Source organism: Populus alba, chromosome 18 (assembly GCF_005239225.2).
Source record: "Populus alba chromosome 18, ASM523922v2, whole genome shotgun sequence".
In the NCBI taxonomy this organism is placed as follows: Eukaryota; Viridiplantae; Streptophyta; class Magnoliopsida; order Malpighiales; family Salicaceae; genus Populus; species Populus alba.
The window spans coordinates 13,117,936-13,134,502 of record NC_133301.1 but is presented as its reverse complement, the minus strand read 5'-3'; the positions used below and the strand labels follow the sequence as shown (position 1 = coordinate 13,134,502).

At 32.0% G+C, this 16,567-nt stretch overlaps 3 protein-coding genes across 5 annotated transcripts; 1 reads left to right on the top strand and 2 right to left on the bottom strand.

The window, feature by feature from the left end:
• Positions 1–2,090: 2,090 nt before the first annotated feature.
• Positions 2,091–6,821, top strand: LOC118034304 (uncharacterized). 2 transcript variants are annotated; one of them, XM_035039548.2, is made up of 6 exons: positions 2,091–2,428; positions 3,562–4,560; positions 5,159–5,332; positions 5,979–6,127; positions 6,329–6,439; positions 6,589–6,821. In XM_035039548.2, the coding sequence occupies exons 1-6, from the start codon at positions 2,303–2,305 to the stop codon at positions 6,671–6,673; spliced, it is 1,644 nt and encodes a 547-aa protein (XP_034895439.1). In that variant the 5' UTR covers positions 2,091–2,302; the 3' UTR covers positions 6,674–6,821. The 2 variants fall into 2 exon arrangements, with proteins under 2 accessions (XP_034895439.1, XP_034895440.1); XM_035039549.2 differs by having other exon boundaries at positions 2,092–2,428; positions 5,985–6,127.
• A 271-nt stretch (positions 6,822–7,092) lies between these two features.
• LOC118034303 (uncharacterized) lies at positions 7,093–9,664 on the bottom strand. Its single transcript, XM_035039547.2, has 5 exons — positions 9,162–9,664; positions 8,216–9,043; positions 8,044–8,123; positions 7,858–7,929; positions 7,093–7,652 (listed from the first exon to the last, which is right to left on the bottom strand). Exons 1-5 carry the CDS (start codon positions 9,483–9,485, stop codon positions 7,310–7,312), a joined length of 1,647 nt encoding a protein of 548 aa, XP_034895438.1. The 5' UTR covers positions 9,486–9,664; the 3' UTR covers positions 7,093–7,309.
• A 2,140-nt stretch (positions 9,665–11,804) lies between these two features.
• LOC118034305 (uncharacterized) lies at positions 11,805–13,046 on the bottom strand. 2 transcript variants are annotated; one of them, XM_035039550.2, is made up of 3 exons: positions 12,739–13,046; positions 12,508–12,638; positions 11,805–12,338 (listed from the first exon to the last, which is right to left on the bottom strand). In XM_035039550.2, the coding sequence occupies exons 1-3, from the start codon at positions 12,895–12,897 to the stop codon at positions 12,038–12,040; spliced, it is 591 nt and encodes a 196-aa protein (XP_034895441.1). In that variant the 5' UTR covers positions 12,898–13,046; the 3' UTR covers positions 11,805–12,037. The 2 variants fall into 2 exon arrangements, with proteins under 2 accessions (XP_034895441.1, XP_034895442.1); XM_035039551.2 differs by having other exon boundaries at positions 11,855–12,338; positions 12,508–12,635; positions 12,739–13,041.
• Positions 13,047–16,567: the final 3,521 nt, after the last annotated feature.

Genomic DNA, 16,567 nt, shown 5'->3' with positions numbered 1-16,567 from the left:
GCGGGTAGAATCAAATTTTTATTGGATGTAAAAAAAATTTGAGTGTTGTTAAAGTGTTTTTTAGCATGACATTTTTAAAAATATATGAATTGACTTGATGTGATATAGTTGACTTGATAGATCCAAAAATAACTCGAACGACATATAAAAATATAGTTTAACTTAAAAAAATCAAGAAAACATAAATTTTTTTTTAATATTAAAACAATAACATATTATATTAATTAGAATCAACTCGGATTTACTTGTCAAATATGCTACCTGGGTCATGATACCTTAATAACCCTATAAAAAACAAATAAAAAATGTATTAAACTTAATTATCAATTAACTCAATATTGAATGAAGGAATTGAAAATAAAATTCAACTAAAAAAATAAATCGAGTAAACCTGGGTCATCAAACTAAAATAACCCTACAAAAAATATTAAAATAAATTATAAAACTCAATTCTCAATCAACTAAATGTTGAAAAATAAAATAAAAAAACAACTAAAAAAAAGAATATAAAAAATCACTTGAGTTAATTCAAGGCAACCAAGCAAATTAGTGATAGGTCATGAGACCGAAATAACCTTATAGAACGCAAATGAAATAAATGTGAAGTTTAATTCTTAATCAATCAAGGATTAAAAGATGAAATAAAAAAAAATCAACTAAAAAAACAAAAAAAAACCTAAATTAGTCAAGCTAACCTATAATCCAGGTCACAAGATCGTGATAGCATCATATAAAACAAATAAGAAAAAAATTATGAAATCTAATTATCAATCAACTTAATGTTAAAGGATTAATTATTTTTTAAAAATCAAATAAAAAAAAGATAAAAAAATAATATGAGTTATCTCAGGTTAACTTACCAAACATGAACCAGGAAACTAGCATAACTCAATAAAAAATAAAAATTAAAGTCTGATTTTTAATCAACTTAATGTCGAAGAAAAAATTGAAAAAAAATATTCAATTAAAAAAGAACTAAAAAACTATAGTCAACTTAGTTAACTCACAACTAAGATCATGTAGCTAGAATAACTACATAAAAAAAAATTAAGATAAATTATGAGGTACAACGCCTATAAACCCAATGCTAGAGGATATATATAAAAAAATTATCAATTTTTTTGAGAACCAAAATGAAAAAAAAAAAACCTTGACATTTCACTATTCATTGCTGCAGTATTAAAATAAATTATAAAATTCCAATTAATAATAATTTATTTTTTTCATAATAAATTTTTTTGAGCAATATGATAGATCATTTTTTTTATTTTGTAATATGATAGAAAAAAATAGATGATTATAGAATTGAGCATCAATCCAATATTATGATTTTTTTAAGACAATGATAATTTTGTATAAAAAAAACTGAAATAAATAAAAAATTTATTTTTAAATAAATTTAATATTAAAAGATGAGAGTAAAAAATATACAAAAATAAAAATAATATATATATATATTATTTATTTATTTATTTCCCAACAAATAACATATGAGAAGGGGAAAAATGATTTCCCCTCCTCGATTAGCCCCTGTTAAATAATAATAATAATAATAATAATAATATATAATTTGCTCATAGATTCCTTCGTATACTTTACCACCACACGAAACAACTTCAAAAGAAGACTTTTCATCTTTTTCATTTTATTTTTTCATGTAACTTGTTCTAAATATGTCTAGTTACCCCTTACAAAATCATGAAAAAAAATAAAAGTTACAAAAAGAGGGGTGTATTTTTTTAGTAGAAAAATCAAAATTAATAAACTCATGCCTAAAAATTTGGGTTATAAATTAGATGAGTTGATATAATTTAATCTTGATTGATATAAATCAATATCATTTTATTTTTTAAAATAAAATAATATTAATTTAATTAAAAAAAACAAGAAAGGTTTTAATAAAATCAACTGGATTACAAGTTAATATTTAGTTGTTTTTTTAAAAAACTTAGCTTAAATCAAAGATCAGTTGGCCGGTTTAAAATCAACTCGTAAGATTTTGAAAGTGAGGTGTCTGTATCATAATATCATTATCGAGAGGAAACAACAGCCTATAACGTGGCACCGAATGCGGGTCTTTTGTGCAAGAAAACCACAAAACTCAAAAACACTTCACCTCTGCCATACGAAAACGAAAACAAAAACAAAAACAAAAACAAAAACTCTCTCCTCTAATAATTGCAACAAGAAATTTCAATTTCAAAATAATAAAATAAAAAATATATTTACATATTAGCTATACAGTTCCATCATCATTCACCACCATCATTTAATTTCTCAGCCTCTCTCTTTCTCTAAAGAAATGGGTTCGAATAGTAGTAGACCGGGGTCACGCACATCACGGACCCGACCGAATAGCAGGTCGTCCAGGTTCTTCTCTTCTCTCATCTGTGGTGGCTCCTCTTCTTCTCGTACAGCTCGTCACGAGGTACCAAAAAAGAGAGATTAAAGATTTTCGGCTTGAAATTGATTTATTACTTCTGTTTCTTTTTAATTGGTTTTGATGATCTGGGGTTGGTCAATTAGTGTTGATAATGGATTGTTTATGTGGTTATCGTGTAAAAGGAATTGACTTTAGGGAAAATAATGAGTGCCCGTTATGTTTTTTTTTTTTTTTTTTTATCGAAGTTTGAATCTTTACATGGAAATATTTGTGCTTTTTGATGATCTGGGATTGATCATGTGATGTTGGAAAATTTATCTTGTTTAGGTTTTATGGAATTTTGTTTCTGTTGTTTGTTAACTGTCTGTGGAAGCAATTTTTTATTTTTTCTTTAGTGTTTGTCAACAAATTTTGATTGGAATTATTTGTTTATCGGTACTTGTTTAGCCCTCCAGTCAACTGAATATTTGTTCACTTTGGTTATTTGATTAAAAGTTCAAGTTTTGTGCAGTTACCATTACTTGGAATAGAAAATGGTTTTAATTTTAAGGCTTTTGTTTTCCATGTGAGTTCTCATTGAGTTTTTAGTTACTTGGGGGTTCTTAGAGATTTCAGTCGAATTTCAAACAAATGGTTTCCTTAATGTATCCCTGTATTCGAAATTGGTATTTCAGAATGTTTTACTAATTAGTTACATTTGACATTAGAATAGCACAACTCTCTTAGTATGAGCACTTTCCCACCATAATCAATGATCAATTTATACTTGGCAGCTTTGCACAATGCTCTCAATTGATTTGCAAGTTTTTTAAAGAAAATATCAATGCTTGTTTTGCTGTAAACTATTTCTGTAAGTTTGTAATTGAAACTCCTGTATCTTTTTTATTATGAATGAAACTGACTATTGCGATTTGTGAGAGCATGGTTCTGCCATATGGAGCAATTCCATGGTGTTGAAATAGGGTCTATACAAATCTAGACAATTTGCACTTCTCCTATCATTCAAGAACAAGATGTGGTGAGGTGGCACTATTCATTTCCTGTGACATTTCTAGTCTTGATCAATGTGAAATTTATTTTTAATGTTTGGAGAAGTCTTTTTACGGATGCTATTATTCAAATGTTTGTGGCTGCCTTTTATAGAGGAGACTGATATGTGTGTGATCTTTTTCCAATAGATGGAAGACTATCCAGACAAGATTCTGATGAATTCTGCAGAACATTGTTGTCCAGTCATCGAGGTACAGAATTCTGCAGAGGAATCATCTGTGGTTTCCAATACAGTAACAGGGTCTAGAAGCTCAGTTACTGAAACTGGAGGATCATCTGGAAACAGTATAAGAGCCAGTGAGGGAACTTCTGTGAAATATGGTTATAGAAATCTTGACACAAACTCTCGAGGAAAATGCCTATCTGATAGTAAGGAGTTAGTTGGCCCAGATCAGGTAAGTGGTAGTCATGATGAATCAGGTAGAAATATAAGTATTGCTGAAGCTAGCACTTCATTTAAAGAACGACAGTCATCAGATCCTGTACCAATGAATGCTTCAACTAACATGGATTCTGTCAATGGCATTGAAAATTCAGAGAACGAGGGTTTTTCTCAGATCTATCCTGATATCATACATACAAGCAGTTCAAACTCTCTGGGGCATGGAGATTCATGTTCTAATGGTTTGCCTTTTGACAATCATTCGGGTGAAGTAACAGACATGCCAAATTCTAATTCTGATTCAGTAAATCATAGATCTAATGTCCCAGTAACCTTTCGCTCAACACAAGATGAGTCTATCCAAGATCCAGTACCGTCAGATTTAGGACTTCTTGTTCCCAATAGGGAACAAGGGAGGACAGATGGAAGTGTACTCCATGTAGATGTTGTGAGCATCTCTTCCAGCATTTATTCAAGCAGCAATTCAGATACAAGCAGTCGTGAGGCCAGAAGGAATAGCAGAAGATTGTTTCGGGATGCATTTTCAAGGCGCAGTTCTAGGAGGCATGTTGATTCTCCTACTATTGTCTTCTCAACAGATAATACTGATGATCTTGAATCCCATGACAGATGGCTCCTTGATTTCAGTGGTGATTTTTTTGACGATGGGATAGGCAGTGATTCTGGATACATGAGCAGGAGAATTCACAGATTGAATGAACGAAGACGACACTCAAGATCTGAGGTGATATTTCTGAATAGTTTTTGAGGAAAGAATGCTATACTATCATTTACTTTTGCACACACACTTGTGATACATGTTGGGGATTATAGTTCTGTATATTTTTGGTGTTGATCAATTCTTACAATCATCAAGAAGACCCTTGTACAGCTATTAATCTACTGAAGTTTGGATTTGGGAACGAAGCCTAGAAAGACAACCCTGTACAGGGACAAAACCTAACAGGGGCCAGGGCATTCAATTTTTTTTTTTAATTCCCCCTTATTCTTGGAAACATTTTAAATTACTCCTAATGAAATCGCCACTTCAAAATAGAAATTTTATGTTCTCATCCTCTCAAGCTTCAAAGTCTTGGATCCTGGCCCTGTAATTCAATATCTTTGCAGGAATCTTTGGAAAAAAAAAAAACAATTGCAAGCCCTGGTCTTTTATTGTTGCACTATTCGATTGTTCTGTTAGTTTCTTTGGTATAATTGCATGCCACTCCATTCTTTGTCTATCCAGTAGTCACTTGGGCTGGGTTAGCAGAACTTAAAAAATAAGGTTAAAATCTTTCCTTCATTTGTAATTCTTATGAACTACTCTTGCTTCCTCTTCACAGATCTGGGAAAGACTTCGTGGTGGCCTTGATGAGAATGGTCGACGAACGACCTCTTGTCCTTCTGGACTCCACCCTGACGGTACATGCTCGTGTGAATCATTCTTGATGGCTGAGGAGTCGAGTGCTCGTGGAAGTATATCACGAATAGTCATGCTTGCTGAAGCTCTATTTGAGGTAGTTCTCCTTTGACATAGCTTCTCCTTGCTTCACTAATCCCATTCATGAAAAATGGATATAGTTTGAAAAGCAGAATGCACCTATGTGATAGAGTTGCTGATTTGAATTCATTATCTTGGTGCTAATGATAATTAGAGTTTCTATTTACACATCTGTCTTCTTTCGAGACTTTTGTATAAATTGCAAATCCAAGGTTATGATTGTGCTGAACCATGTTCAACCTTCTGTAGCAGTTTTAGTGCTAATCCCAATGATTGAGACACTCCATTCCTCATTCGAGGAATCCAATGAGAAAAGGAGGTGCATGATTTTGCAATTCTTTTGAGGACAAGGATGAATCCTGACTAATTTAATACCCTTTTTACTTTGCCTGGAAAAATATACACTAGGGTGGCGTGCATTTAGATATTAGCTGTGATTATGTCTTAATGCTAACAAGACTAAGATCTAGCAGTAGGTTTTTTGAAACTGCTCAGCTGTCTTTCTATGTAGAGTTGCTTACAGAGGTGTGGAAGTCACCATCAAATTCATGATAAGGGAGTTGTTGCTTTGACCATGAAATCTGTGCTAGGCAGTTTCACAATGATTTATGCACTTCTTGGCCTGCATTATGTTGCTACTAAGTTCTGGTGTCATGTTTAAGCTGCAGGTTTTGGATGAAATTCATCGTCAGCCTGTGTCACTTTCTCTATCCATGATGTCGCTCCCTGCCCCTGAATCAGTTGTTGACTCTTTCCCTCTTAAGAATCACAAAAAGTTGGACAGAGTCAAGGGCAATGACGAGGATGAACAGTAAGTTTCTCATTGAGTTAAGTTTTGTGGTGTGAACATGCATGTACTCTAGAATAAGCCAGGTATTATACTTGCACATGAGTGTTATCGCGTGTAAAGTGGCGGGGAACTTGGAGTTCAAGGTGTTTCATTACTTGGATTGCACTAATATAAACTTGTGGTCTTTTGGACCGTGTTTGATAATAACTTTCTGACTGACAGGTGTTACATTTGCCTGGCCGAGTACGAGGAAGGTGACAAAATAAGAGTTCTTCCCTGCCGCCACGAATATCATATGGTTTGTGTGGATAAATGGCTCAAAGAAATACACGGGTATTGCTATTGCCACCCACCTGCGTTTTTGCTGCTTATGTTTTCATTCTTCTTAAACCGTATTCATAATCATTTTTTTTTCCTTCTCTGGTGTGAAATTTTGTCACATCCTTCTTCCCCCCGCCTCTCCCCTGATGGTATTTTTACAGGGTATGCCCACTTTGTCGAGGAGATGTCCGCGAGGGTGGTGCCAGCGAGCCTTCAATACCAAATCCAGAAATTACTTCTACTTGATTACATTGTAAATATAATTGTATATAGTGTTATATAAATTCCATCTCTTGTAGTATGGTTCCCTGAAGATTGGATTCTATAGAGTATAGATCTTACATAAAACTATACCGTATATAAGATTGGATTCTTGAGCTCCATGTTATGTTTCTGTTGCCTTGTTAAAACAAATACATCATATAGAATCCGAAGTTGGATTCTATTGAGTATAGATCTTACATAAAGCTATACCGTATATAAGATTGGATTCTTGAGCTCCATGTAATGTTTCTGTTGCCTTGTTAAAACAAATACATCATAAATAATCCGAAGTTGGAAACCCAAACATGATGCAACTAAAACTAGGTTGTCTTAGATTAGTGGGAAATCCCATGATCCCATCGAAAAACCTTCAATGGCTATCTATCATCAGTAATGCTTGGGGGGGATTAAAAACTTTTATAGCTGCTTAGGAAGATGAGAACTTTTACATTCTTCTTGCATGGGTTTGATGAAACCCAGCAGAACAAAAGGGGGTTTTTAAAATCCAGAAGAACAACATTGTTCTTCTGTCAGTTCATATCCAGAATTACAATAGAATACAAGCAAACAAAAAACAAGAATACCGCTTGCTTATCAAGCATAGAAACTCCCATATCACTAATATTGTTGCCTAGGGATCCAAAAGGGATTCTGGAATGATTCAGTCCTAAGCTTATTCCCATTGCTTTCGGAGTAGTCATGGGAGAAGGGATTAGTATAGGCGCTCTGATCATTCTTGGCAGTGAAATTTTGTTGCTTATTTGGAAATGAATGATCCTGTTGAGAAAAAAGATTTGGGTGACAATTTTCGTCTTCATCTTCAAATGTTGTCCATCGCATTGAATTGTTGTGATGTTTCTCTCTCGCAGCATTTCTCATGTTCTCCATCTCGCCAACATGATCCTTGAACTCTTTCTTCACCACATCCAGTACAACATCACCATACCGATCGCACCATGACCTTAGAAGAACACAACATATTTGTAGTTCATGTGAGGATCCAAATATTAAGTTTGATATGCTGTAGCAAGAATGCAAGAATGCAAGAATGCCTATGATTAATTGCAATAGCTACGGTTTTTGGCAGATCAATAGATCAAATATGCTGCGAGGAAAGAAACATTAATTTGAGATGGGTAAAAGAAAGAAAGCGGTTGTTTTCTTACTTGGGGAAGAACTTTTTCAGGTCAGCCTTGTCAACAGGAAGCTTGGTGGAAATTGCTTCAATTTGATCATCACTAATAGAACCACAAATAACAAGCACAATGCAATACAAAAGGAAGTGATTAATTGATTATAAACACACAAAGACAACTACTTCAAAATCATCTGATCAATAGAAAAAACCTTACGAAAATTTTAGACTAGGGTTTGTTGTGCAGAGTTCTGTTTGAATTTTTGAAAGCTCCTTCTTTATCTTGTCCCCTAAAACCTGTATAATTAACAACAGATAGACAAAGGCATAAGTTAAGGTTGAAGGATAAAGATTTAGAAGCAAAGTTATATATATTGTCTAGACTGAACCTTATCAATGAAAAAATCTGAAGAAGAACCATTAGAATGCAGTTTCTTCTTTATCTGCTTAGTGTCTGGTCCCTCTCCAACGGGACTATTAACAAGGTTGCAAGATCCTGAATAAGCCTCACTGTCAGATCTTTCATTGTTAAGAGGCAGAGGAGCAGTCTCACCATCTGAATCATTTTTCTTCCATTTCTTAAAACCATCAAAACCCCAAGGCTTTTTTGCTGATTTTGAGGTTTTCTCCTCACAATTAAAACCATAAGCACCACCACCACCACCACCACCACCATCTCCCTCTCTTTGCTCCTGTTGAAACAAAGTCTTGAAGGGTTTCCTCTTGGGCTTATCATTGCTTGCACTTTCTTTTACAGATTCATTTGGTAAGCTTGCTTGCATAAGAATTGATTTGGTTTCACTTTCCTTATCCTTCAATTGACTATCCCAAAGGGGGTTCTCTCTCTCGTTACTAACATGGCCAGAGGAGGGCAATCTTGCTTCAACTTCAAAAATACTCTTTTCTTCTTTGTGTTTGCTCAGCTTGTGAGCTGATCCAAAGCCAAAAACCGAGGCTGCTCCTTTGATTTGCTTCTTCGCTGAGTTAGGCTTTGATCTATTTATGGACTGTAAGGTTTCTTTACCAATCAAGCTTTTCTCATCTTTTAAATCAATAACCGACCACTCCTCTTCTATCTTCTCTTTTGTGTCTTTTGTACCAGCAACAATAACATCTCTTGACTCAATTTCTGCTCCTTGTACTGCTAGCCTCTGTAACAAAGGTCTCTTTGATGAATGGTACTCGTCTTCTGATATACATTTTGCATAAAGCAAGTCCTACAAAATGTCCACAACAAACCACAAAAAAAATTAAAAAAAAATTGGTTTCATTTGATTGTCCAAAGATAAAATTTTGAAATAAATCAAACCCAGGTTCTAAAAATTAGAAATTCACCTGCAAGAAGACCAATTTGTCTTTTAAAATGACTGCTTGTTCATGTTCAAGTGGAGAAGCAATAAGGGTTTCAAGCAAATGAGTCTTGAAAGCAGAAACCTCATTCTCAGCTAAAATACCTTCTTTATGCAACCCCATCAAATTCAATATTTGATGAAATGAGTCTTGCTGCCACTTCAAGTTATCAGACTGCAGCTTTGAGAGCCTGTGCTCCGCCGAGGTCAACCTCTTTTTCTTGAAGGAAAAAGGCAAGATTGTCTTGCAAATAGAGGTAATTGAGTCATGGAGAGTAGAGTAGTATGCTGGTGTGTATGTGTATACCATTTTTGATGATCTTTTCTTTGTTTCTGGATTTGAACAAGTGAATAAAAGCTAGCCAAGAATTATGATTTTTATGGGGTGCTAGAGCTGTTGTGATTTGAATGATGATTTTTTCAAGTGTTTCAGTTTATTCTTTTTTGTTTCTGTGTGGTGTTTTCTTTATTTAGGGTTCTTCAAGTTTGAATTTTTGGGCTGTGAAACGGTCACTAGGAACTAGCCGTTGGAGGAGAAGGCAAGCAAAGCAAGGTGGAGTAGAAGCGGACAAGAATTAGTGGAGTAACACGATGTCGTTTTCCGAATATGACTCGCATTTTCCGTTGATAATCTTCGGGTCCCACATGTGGCTTATCTTTCTCGCATCATTCTAGTAATTTGATCAAAATAAAAGTCCATATGAAAATTTATTATTTCCTAAAAATTATTTTTTAAAAAATAATATAACTATTTTCATGGGCTTTTTAATCTTGTCCTCCTTTGTAACATAATTAAATGATTTAATTACTTTAAAATCAGAAAAATACAAAGCTAGCTCTTAAGGTGTTTTTGTCTTTTCAGGTTTTTATTTTTTATTTTTTTGTTTTGTTATAATGAGATTCACTTTTGGCGACTTGGTAATGTAATTAAAATAAATATTAATAAAAAATTTGAATGACACGTGTTTTGCAAGCATCCGCGCATCGATAGTGCCCATTATTTTTGGATGACGCATGCAATGTTGTTTAGTTGTTAACATTGCCTTCCGCAGCAACATTGTAAGTGTCCTGACATAGTCTTTATGATGGTCATGTGCGTGTATGCAACCATGCAACGACTGAATTCTAATGTACTTTTTCTTTATTCTCTTTCTTTTCTCTCTTTACTCCTTACCAAAACATAAAGTTGTCTGATAATTTTACTTTTTATCCAATTTGGTTATCATTTTCTTAATTATTATTTGTTCTGTTTTTTTTTATATATAATTTTTTCTTCAATTTCACCCCTCATCAATTGATTTTACCTAGTTTCTAAATTAAATTAGGTTCTTGTGCTTTTGATTGCTTTTTAGCATTTTTCTAATTGAGTTTTATTTTCAATTTCATTCTTCAATATTTGATTTTCTTTTATTTTTATGTCAAATTTAGTCATTATTTTTTTTATTGTTATTTTCTTTCCTTTCTATCCTTTTTTAATTTAATTTATTTTTGAATTTCATTATTCAATATTTTATTGATTGAGGATTTTGCTTTATTATTTTTTATGGTTTGCCTTTTCTGGGGTTAATTCCGGGCTCATGACTAAGATCACAAGTTTTCAAGGTTAACATGGTTGACTTCGGTCTTTTTCAGATCCTTTTTATTTTTTTTTCAATTTTACCATTCAACATTTGATTTATCTGGATTTAATCTTCTTGCTTTTTTTTTTTTTTCACTTTCCTTTCTATAAGATTATCACAATCCTATGCCTATGATCACAAGGTTAACAAATTAACCCGGATTAACTCGAATAATTGTTTTTCATTGCTTTTTAATTTTTTTTCTAGTTTCGCCATTTAACATTGAGATGTTCGGTAATTGAGATTTATGTTTTATTTAGTTTGATTTCAATGAGGTTACCTCGGTATCATGAGTAGGTTGCATATTTAGCATGCTTACCTGGATTGGTTCAGGTCGGGTTTTTTGAACTTTTTTTTCTTGTCAATATTTTTTTGAAGTCTATTTATTATCATTGTTTTTTATTTATTTGGATTATTTAATTAGTCAAGTTTATTAAATTCAATAAAGTCAATAACCCTCTTAATTTTTAGATAGCTTTAGCATCTGTTTTATATTAAAATAAAAAAATTATACCACAGTGTATCACAACCTATTAATCTAAGAGGCATTTGAACAAGAGTTTGTAAATATTTTTTTTATTATTTTGAATTAATTTTTTAATGTTTTTGAATTATTTTAATATGTTGGCGTTAAAAATAAAAAAAATATTTTTATATATATTTTAAAAAAATAATCGTTATTATTATTACAAACACCGTTAATTAGATTCAACAATTAATGGCCCACTTTATAGACAGCAGAGGTGCATTATTTGAAACTGAATGAGGAGTGGGACTAAAGAATGGATGGACAGATAGTGATAGTAAGAGCAATGAGAATCACTTGCTGCTAGAGATCACAGCTCTTCTCCCTCAACCTTTCACCATGTTTTGTTTTACATAGCAATCATTGATAAAAGAAGACGAACACCCATCATCAGGGAATATGAGCAGCCAGGCTGTCCTTTTAATATTCGACCTGTACTATTGGAATTTTACATGGAAATTGTTTTCAGTGTTTAGGGATGAAATGGAAGATAATTCTTTTCTTAAAATAATAAAATTATTATAGAATCTAGTATTTTCTAAAGACTTCTGAAGAATCTCCATTGCTGATATGGAAAATTAGAGATGAGTAAAATGCAAACACACGGAGAAGATAAAAGCATAACTTGTCTTGGTACACCAAATTACTCTCACAGAAGACAAGGTTGCTCCCGAAATCCCAAATGGTATATACAAAAAGAACGAAAGAAGAGATCGCCTAGGAGAGATCAACACGTATTTCCATCCTGCAACAAGGACAATGGCCATTGTTTTCTAGCCATGGCACCAAACACCTGGGGTGGTACCTGTGTGCACAGGGAAGGTGTACCAGGGTCTCACCAGACTTGAACCGATCGAGGCAGATGGTGCACTCGTCTTGGTCAGCAGCTTTCCAGCTCAGTTTGGCCCAATTGAACCTCCTAGACCCACTCCTCTTTGCACCATACACCTCCATCTGTAACTCCCCTAGTACCATTGATCTGCCATCGACATCTCTCAGGTTTCCTGTGCTTTTGTGCCTAAAATGGACAAAAATCAATCTAGAACATAAGCATGGGAACTGATTTGAGTACGAGATTTGATGACGTGTTTTAGATGCCAGGCATGTTGCATATTAGCAAGGACCAATATCTGGATTGTACAAACACGCGCCGCCTGGTAGAAATAGGGAAGCCATTAATTATTTACCTTGTGGTTTCTGCTTTCTTCTTCTTTTGCAATCTTAGCCTCTCATCTAATCTTTCCTTGGCTTCCCTTGCCACTCCTCCCAGCTTCTCATCCTCATATGCCTGGCTCGATACGATCCTTTGCTTTTGCTTCTCAATCATCCAGATCAAAAGAGAAAAAGAAGATCTCAGCAACAACTCCCAAAAAAAAACAGAAGAAATGAAAAGAGAATCTTTAGATAGAGAGAGATACCAGAGAAGAGACTAAACCATGATGACTTTCATGGCTGCTTGTGTACAAACAAAAAGATGGCTTTCTAGACCAGCCGTGTGCTGGGGCACCAAGTGAATCTCCGCTTTGATGGAACCTCCTCCTTCGAGCACATTCAACACCAGGCAACATACCAGCCATTGCTAAACCACCCCAAGAAACAAAATTATTTCTATGCCTGGTCCTTCGAGCGGCCTAAAGAAGGGAGAAGGAAGCAAGCATAGAGATTGGTATTCTATAGTAAAGAAATGGGAAAAATAGAAAACCTGAATCGGTATCTATTAATAAATAAATGCAACTGTTTTTATATTTGAAAATATATTAAAATAATATTTTTTATTTTATTTTTAATATTAGTATATAAAAATATTAATTCAGATTTTTCCCCCCCATCATTGCTAGTCACCTTCCTAGAAATTATGGTTTGAAAAATCAAAGAGCAAAAGATATGGACAGAATAAAGAAAGACGATGAGGAAGTAGGTAGGAAGCTTCATAGCACCAATACCGTGGCACCATGACTCCATCAAACCAAGGGTAAAATTTAATTTGGCCCCTAAGGTTCACAGGGTTCTCAAATCAGCCTCCACAACTTCATTTTAGTTTCCTCCTATCAATTTATGTCGATCATTGAAACTGAAAATATGTTGTAAATCTCAATTTTATCGATGAAATTTATAAGGAATCTCAATATCACCCCTAAACTATGGAGAATAAATTGAATTGAATTAAAAAAAAAACCAATTTTTTGGGAAAGCAAATATGGTTGATAAAAAGGGTTTTATTTTCATCAATATTTTCTACTATTTCTTTGATAATATAATGATAATGTTAAATTAAAAACAAACATTATAAAAAAAATCACCAACACCATCAACCACCATCCATTATTATTGTTACCTTCCATACACATTATTTTCAGGGATAAATATTTAATTCAAACTAGAAAAACAATGAACCGACCCGACTCTAAAATATGAGTATTTTCTAGAAAATTATTTTATCTGATGAAAATGAACAAAGTATAAATATTATCAAGATCGATTCAAAAATCACTCAAACTTAACCTAAAATATATTTTTTAATATTGACATAAAAAACATATATATGTATAATATTTATAATTTTATCTTTTAATATATAGTAACTATTTTATTTTTTTATTGAATAATAAATAATAGTCAAATAATAAATACTCAAAACTCATTTAATAGTTTATGGATATCTAACTATTTTACCTAATAGATAAGGAGTTGAGTATGGTATAAAAAACTCAACACGTGGAAATTCATTGTCGCCCTGGACTCCTTCTAGAACAACATATTTATAAATTATATCCAATTCTCCATTAAGATTTGATAATCTTAAATAAGAATCTTGAAAGAAAAAATCTGATAAGTTTGGTATCACCTAAAATGTTAGTTTTTGCAAGGTTTCAAACTTTATGATTCGCACCAAAAGTGCTTTTAAGATGGGACATTATAGGAAGGGAATATTGATTATCATTTAACTATAATTTTGATAATTATGGGAGATAGTTGAAGGTGAAGGTTGAGGCAGAGAAATTATGGGAGATAGTTGGATTCATTTGAATATTGATTATCATTTAATTATAATTTTGAAAAAGGAAAATATGATATTTTTGTAACTAAGCGAGAATTAAAGTTGATAGGCTTTAGAAATTTCTTGAAAAACTAACCCTTTCAAGTTTTATTACATTTTTGTTTTTTTAAATTAATTTTTGTAATTTCAATTAGTTTATTTTTTAATATTTTAAAAAATATTTAGGATATTTATAAATTTCAATGACTAGACTTAAATTTAATAAAAACTCTCATTACTATTAGTGACAGAAATGGACTCGAGAAATTAAGATTATAAAAAATAATAAAAGTTGTGGAGGGTAACAGTAACAAACCGTGTTTTTAAAAAAATTTAATTTGTTTTATTAAAAATTAATTTTTTATATGTTTTGGATCGTTTTGATGCGTTGGTTTTAAAAATAATTTTAAAAAATAAAAAAATATCATTTTAATATATTTTAATATAAAAAATATTTTAAAAAGTAACCCTAACTACTTTTCTAAATAAGAAAAATAAATAAAAGAAAAGGGCATGACCACTTTTCTAAACAAGAAAAATAAATAAAAGAAAAGGGCATACCGACAAAACAGCCCACATTGGTCTCCATGAATGAGCCACGTGACCAACCAATTTCAATGAATGAAGTCGCTGCTTACTAGAAATAAAATTCAATGAAACCGTTGTTTCATTCCTATGAATCATTGTTTATTTTTGTATTTAGAATTGTGTTTATTTGTATTTAAAAAAAAAATAGTTTGAAAAAAAATATTAAATTCATATTTTTTTAATAATTTTCAACATACGAATATTAAAAATAAAAAATTATCTCTTTCTTCATCTCCTTCAATTCTTTCATATCTTTTTAAATTAGACCATAGGGAGGATGTAAGTTACATGAAACTCTACCAAGAAACTCAATCAAAGCAGAGAAAGAAGTTGTGCAAATCTGAAGAAAATGGAGGAATATTTGGAATTTATTTCAAAAAACTTACTAGATTGAGTTAATTAGTTGTGATAAGGGGTTTTCTTTCAGTTAAATGCATTTTTATTCTTAATTGTTGACCGAGGATTGAAAATATGCAAAATATAAAATTTTGGATTTATATATATTTGTGCATGTAAATGTGAAATGGTGTAATTATTGATTAATTGTTGGTTGTATGACATGATTAAGAAACTAATGAAGGAAATTAAAAATCAAATTAGCGAAAAACTAAGACTTTAGGGTAAGCATGATTAGGGATTTTAGAGATTTAGAAATTTTGATTAAATTAAGTTGATTGATGATGTTTTAATGATATTGAAAAAGATATAAGATTTGCTGTGAGTATTGTAACATAAATTGCTCAAGGTTAGTTATTATTGTTGTGTGTAGGAATGGTGAAAATATAGAAAATGGATTGAATTATATTGATTTTTTTATGTTTTAATGGTGTCGTAAATACTTTAGATTGGTTGGTTTTGGTTATGTTAGTTAATCGGAAAAATAAAAATATGAAAAATGTTCAAAATTGTATGAGCATTGTGTTTTAAATGTTATTATTAAACTTAAATTTAATTGATAAGATACTAAAAAAGATTTTGAGTAGAGCATAGTGCAAGGAATATCCCATCAAAATTTCATTAAATTATAAAAAATATTTAAATTAAATGAAAAATCCTTTACATCTAATTTGATGGATACTCCAAACCTGTTCAAAAGTGGTTGTGGTTGTTTTTAAAATGCTTTTCACTCAGAAATATATCAAAATAATATATATTTTTAAAATTATTTTTGATATCAGCGCATCAAAATGATTTAAAAACATTAAAAGAATATTAATTTAAAATAAAATAAAATAAAATTAAAAAAATATTTTTAAAACAAAAAGAAATGGGACAAAACTCATGTTTAGTGTGTTGCTTGAAAAGCCTCCATTGATTCTAGCTGGAGGGTGATATGCGGTGACAATAGCATTACTTCTGAAACACGTAAGTAAGAGGTTAATGCACAAAACTTGCAAGATTAGTGCTAATAATAAACAATAAAAAAGAGTTAAGAAAATCCAAAAACAGTTCAACTCTTGACAAATCATCACGGTGGTTTATCACCCAACTCCATGTATTTTGAAACGACAGCAGATCTGGACAATATTCCGTATCATGTTGAGATTTAAATTATCATACAGCTTTACACGACCATGGAGTTAATTGAGCCAGTGTGTTAGTGCATCAATAAAATAAAGTGT